This window comes from Oncorhynchus mykiss, chromosome 17 (assembly GCF_057628025.1).
Source record: "Oncorhynchus mykiss isolate SJ-2025 chromosome 17, ASM5762802v1, whole genome shotgun sequence".
In the NCBI taxonomy this organism is placed as follows: Eukaryota; Metazoa; Chordata; class Actinopteri; order Salmoniformes; family Salmonidae; genus Oncorhynchus; species Oncorhynchus mykiss.
The window spans coordinates 72706700-72712699 of NC_143038.1; the positions used below are offsets into that span (position 1 = coordinate 72706700).

A 6000-nucleotide genomic window follows, 5' to 3' on the forward strand; every position below is an offset into this window, starting at 1 on the left:
ATGCATTACGACCCCCCCAACCTAATATCACCCTAAGGCCATTATAATGCATTATGACCCCAACCATATCATAAACAGGCAAATACAGTAAATACTATTGACAGGTGTATAGATCATTTATTGAACAAACAACAGAGCCGTGGTCCCAGATCACTCGTGTTCCTCGCTGCGTAGCCTGGCGTTGGGGTTGGTGATCTTGATGGCCAGCTGAGCTGCCCTCTCCACGATCAACTTCCTGTTCTTAGACGACACGTTGTGGGCTATCTCTGCAGCATGGGTCCTGTGGAGGGGAGGGGAGAGATGGTTATAGTAACAAGACACAAGAGGGCAAAAGGGGAGATTTCATTTATCTGGAAACAACTGGATGTCATCAGGGTCAATTCAATTTCAATTCAGGAAGTAAACCACGAAATTCTAATTCCTCAATGCTTATTTAATTCAAATGGAATTAGACCCAACTAGATTTATAGGTCATTATACGCAGGACATCTACTGGACACACACATGCACAAGGGTTAATCCACATAGGAGGGTAGCGGTCTGTCTGCTTGACCAGGCTATTTAATTTCAGAATGTGAGCTATTGTGAGATCAGGCTAGGACACAAACATAAGCCAAAATGAAATATTGCACTTGAATGAACACCTCAAAATAATGAATAGGATTCTAAGAAAAAAAGATTCACAAGACAAACCAAACCATAACATTGCACCACATGCTGAACCATCCGTCTACTTTCTACCCCTGGGCTACGTTCAGTAGGCAACCCAAACGTTGTTCATGAACTGTCATGAATAAAGCCAACAGGACTCCTTATTATACATGTCTATTATATGAGTTGTATATAACATATTTACTACGGTGAATGTTCCACAAACGTGGTGCCCCGCTGAACGCAGCCCCGCTGAGCTGAACGCAGCCCCGCTGAGCTGAACGCAGCCCCGCTGAGCTGAACGCAGCCCCGCTGAGCTGAACGCAGCCCCGCTGAGCTGAACGCAGCCCCGCTGAGCTGAACGCAGCCCCGCTGAGCTGAACGCAGCCCCGCTGAGCGATCACAGGTGGGATTCCATTTCTGAACCCTTCTTGTCATGGATTTAACAATGCTGAAAAGCTCATCCAGTCAATGCTTACACCAACCCAATGCTTTTAGAGCCGTGACGGGGGACAGCCCGAGTGTACACTTTCAGAGGAAGGAAGAAATAAATAGGAACATACTTGTTGCTCATCATGAGGACCTCCAGCTCTCGGATGTTGTGGACCAGGAACTTCCTGAAGCCGGAGGGCAGCATGTGTTTAGTCTTCTTGTTGCTGCCGTAGCCGATGTTGGGCATCAGCATCTGGCCCTTGAAGCGCCGCCGCACCCTGTTGTCGATACCACGGGGTTTTCGCCAGTTTTGCTACAAAAAAAGATAAAAACACAAGTGAGGCGAGTAGTAAGGTGATTATCCTGCAAATACAGTAGCCAGCTAGCGCGGTGACTGAACTGGTCAGGAAAGGGCGTAGGACAGTTCACTGACCCCCTTCCTTATTAAAGACGCACTCCAGGATCTTAAAACACAAATTGGATTCGTAAAATACTAAAAATTGTAGGACATATCATACGAAATGGATGATGTAAAACAAGATTTGTTTTTTTTTTTAAAAAGGGCAACTTTTGGATTGCGAGCACCACTTTCAAAACTATTGGCTGAAATTAACCCCCCCCAGGGGTGTATCTTTAGCCTCATCAGTCCCGATGCATCTCCAGACCTTATATTTAGCCACACAATGAAGTGATTTGACCTTTTTCTGCTCAGGACAACAAGTAGGACACAAAACTATTTGACAAATCAGTTATATTCTTGCGTTTTGACGTAATCAAAAACCTGATCAAAATTTAATTTTATATGAATACAGTAAGTACGGAAATGGTTTGCTTAGTGGGAAATTAATAAACTAGTCAATGACAACAGCAACTATTTGAGCTTATTACAGTATTATAGACACTATGTTCTGGGATTTCCTATGATCTTCTATGTAGGGCGGCAGCGTAGCCTAGTGGTTAGAGCGTTGGGTCAGTAACTGAAAGGTTGCTAGATCGAATCCCCCGAGCTGACAAGGTACAAAATCTGTCGTTCTGCCCCTGAACAAGGCAGTTGAACAACAGTTCAACAACACTGTTCCTAGACAAGTCATTGAAAAGAAGGATTTGTTATTTAATAACCGACCTGCCTCGTTAAATTAAGAGGTCAAATAAATGTTTAAAAAACAACCTTTTACCTTCCTAACGACTTGTGTAGCTTTCGAGTGAAATAAAGCTGAACATGTCTCAGCGTTTCAAACGCTTTAAATAGTTTGTAGCTCAAACCAGTCGGACTCTACTTCCGCCTCCGTTATTCAGACCAATCACACGTTTAAAAGGGACTAGAAACCCAAACAGGCGTCGTGTGTGTGTGTGGGGGGGCACATTGGGTTAAGGAAACAGCAGCACTAACAAGTGTCACTTTCAGAGATCGCTCTTCATTAAAAAAAAAACGTATGTTCCAGACCTCAACAACATCTGGGTCATGTTCATTAGACACCAAAACAGAAGAAAAACTGACACAGGAAGGAACTACCGGAATTTGTCCAATAAGAACCACTTATTTTCCATGTGCCCTAATGCAGTGGTTTTCAAACCTCTCCATCAGGGAGGACCCCCACAGAGGTTTTAAACACGATTTTGTTGTAGCCCTAAACTAGCTCACCGATTTACCTAATCAAGAGCTTGATGATTATCTGACAAGTTGAAATGAGGTGTGGTGGCTGCGGAACAGTTTAAATAACATGGAACGGCTGGGGAGTCGAGGAGAGGTTGTAAAACACCTATCCTAATGAACACAACCCTGGGGAGTCGAGGAGAGGTTGTAAAACACCTATCCTAATGAATACAACCCTGGGGAGTCGAGGAGAGGTTGTAAAACACCTATCCTAATGAACACAACCCTGGGGAGTCGAGGAGAGGTTGTAAAACACCTATCCTAATGAACACAACCCTGGGGAGTCGAGGAGAGGTTGTAAAACACCTATCCTAATGAATACAACCCTGGGGAGTCGAGAGGTTGTAAAACACCTATCCTAATGAATACAACCCTGGGGAGTCGAGTCGAGGTTGTAAAACGCCTACCCTAATGAACACAACCCTGGTTCAGCCCATTAACGTAGCAAAGATTCAAATATTGTTTGTTACAATTAATTATACAGCGGCCAACATCCATTGTACCTTGACTTTGACATAGCGGTCCGACTGATGTCTGATGAACTTCTTCACCCTCTTCTTGACGATCTTGGGCCTTTTCAGAGGCCTCAACGCTGCCATGTTGCCTGGAGGAACAGAAACAGTCCGTTAGCTGTACCCGGGAGGAAGCAAGTCTTTTCACCATCATATTTAAAACGATATTTTATTAGCTAACCACAGGGGTTGTTAGCCAAGTGTCTCGTTTGAGACCAGCTACTACTCATTGAGGCATCAGGTAACCTAGCGTTTAGAGGCAGGTCGGTAAACGGAGGGTTGCCTGTTTGAATCCCAGGTCTGAAAGGAAAAATCTGGCTGGATGTGAGGTGGCAACCGGAGGGTTGCTGGAATCAAAGTCTAGATGTCATTGCCTGTTGTTGTGCCCTTGAGCATAAGACCTAACCCCCCCCCCCCAACACATCAACTGCTCCTCGGGAGCCCTAGCTGCTGTCGAGTCTGCAACGACCAGATGTTCCGGTTTTCAGGGGAAATGTAACGAGCCTGTGACACGACTTCAGCGTTTGGACATTGACAGGATTGGTTGAACAGTGCAGAAAAGAAAAACACTGCTTTTCTTCTTGTCAAGACCAGTACATATGCCTGACACGTTAGGTTAGGCCCCAGTGTAACGGGTTGGGCCCCAGTGTAACGGGTTGGGCCCCAGTGTAACGGGTTAGGCCCCAGTGTAACGGGTTGGGCCCCAGTGTAACAGGTTAGGCCCCAGTGTAACGGGTTGGGCCCCAGTGTAATAGGTTAGGCCCCAGTGTAACGGCCCCAGTGTAACGGGTTGGGCCCCAGTGTAACGGCCCCAGTGTAACAGGTTAGGCCCCAGTGTAACGGGTTAGGCCCCAGTGTAACGGCCCCAGTGTAACGGCCCCAGTGTAACGGGTTAGGCCCCAGTGTAACGGCCCCAGTGTAACAGGTTAGGCCCCAGTGTAACGGGTTAGGCCCCAGTGTAACGGGTTAGGCCCCAGTGTAACGGGTTAGGCCCCAGTGTAACGGGTTAGGCCCCAGTGTAACGGGTTAGGCCCCAGTGTAACGGACCCAGTGTAACAGGTTAGGCCCCAGTGTAACGGCCCCAGTGTAACAGGTTAGGCCCCAGTGTAACAGGTTAGGCCCCAGTGTAACGGGTTAGGCCCCAGTGTAACGGGTTAGGCCCCAGTGTAACGGCCCCAGTGTAACAGGTTAGGCCCCAGTGTAACAGGTTAGGCCCCCGTGTAACAGGTTGGGCCCCAGTGTAACGGCACCAGTGTAACAGCCCCCCCCCCCCCAACCTGTTTTGTGTGTGTCTTTCCTGTGGTTAGGATAAAAGCTGAAGTCAATTAGGTTAGCAAAGCAAAATAGCGTAATGTAGCCATCTCAATGCATTCAGCTAGGCTAGCAGGCTACCTTTATTGGTTGGCTGGATGAGTTTGCGTTCAGTTGACTAATTAGTCAAAAAAATTATGGATTACCTTTATTTAACTAGGCAAGTCAATTAAGAACAAATTCTTATTTACAATGACGGCCTACCCCGGACAAACCCTAACGATAATGGGCCAATTGTGCGTCGCCCTGTGGGACTCCCAATCAAATCAAATGTTATTTGTTAAATGCACCGAATACAACAGGTGTAGACCTCACAGTGAAATGCTGACTTACAAGCCCTTAACCAACAATGCAGTTAAGAAAAATACCTCAAAGGGAAGAGATAAAAGTAACAAATGTAAGGAATCGAACCAGGGGTCTGTAGTGACGCCTCTAGCAGAGATGCGGCGCTTTAGACCGCTGCGCCACTCAGGAGCCCAAAATCATCATGTATAGTATTCCTCAAAAACACTGGTCACTGTGTGTGTAGGTTTAGCGTATGAAATGACTGCCAATTGTTCTCTTGAACGCAAACTCTTCCAGCCACACAATAAAAAGGTATCTTGCTAGCCAATTCCCCCCAAGTTGACTCGTTAATATACCCGCATCATTTGTAACAACTTGTTCATGTTGATGTGCAGTGTTTCACGCTTCAGTAGAGATATTTGAGGCGAAAGGACAAAAGCGCCGCAGACTGCTGTGATCACAGACATGATGGGACAGACACGTCCCTTTAGTTGACAGCCATATGGTCTCAGAAAACGAAACCGCCTAGTTTCCCCAACTTTTAGTTACGTGTGGTCAAACCCATAGACCGAATACACTAGCATATATCATTTGGACAACTATGGATCTGCAACAACAACAACAACAACGACCCGTCGCTGCTTGTAGAGTTAAATAACGTTAGCGGCTACTTTTAAACATCATTTGGTCGGACATTGCAGTGTCCAATGTGCCCGTCTTTATAACAACCACACATCTACAATAACGATAAAATATATAAAGTTCGATTGAATATATAATAAATATCGTTGATTTTAATGGATTAAAGTGATATAATTATAACGATGCTGTCAGATTGTCACGTTCACTTACGGTTCGGTCTCGTATGCCTACCTGGAGGCAGATGAAGGAAAGAGGGTGGAGATTGTTCTTCCTTCCTCTTCCGTGTCTTTCAAACAAATATTTAAATAACTAAACCAAGATAGATCACAACCTGTCGTTTCCAATGGAAATAAATGAGTCCTAGTGGGCAGAGTCAAACACGAGCTAGCGAGATTCTATTGGCTCGTTCTAGTATTATTTGCATATTTTCGTTAGGTTCCCTCTACTCTACTCTACTCCTCTAGAGGCGTTCCGCCTCTACTCTGTGAAGTGTGCATATGTAATAACTCTATT

General features: G+C 45.6%; 1 protein-coding gene across 1 annotated transcript; it reads right to left on the reverse strand.

Annotated features, from left to right (window-relative positions):
* Positions 1-97: 97 nt before the first annotated feature.
* Positions 98-3338, reverse strand: LOC118940510 (large ribosomal subunit protein eL32). Its single transcript, XM_036950929.2, has 3 exons — positions 3241-3338; positions 1215-1396; positions 98-280 (listed from the first exon to the last, which is right to left on the reverse strand). The coding sequence occupies exons 1-3, from the start codon at positions 3334-3336 to the stop codon at positions 151-153; spliced, it is 408 nt and encodes a 135-aa protein (XP_036806824.1). The 5' UTR covers positions 3337-3338; the 3' UTR covers positions 98-150.
* Between the last annotated feature and the right edge of the window lie 2662 nt (positions 3339-6000).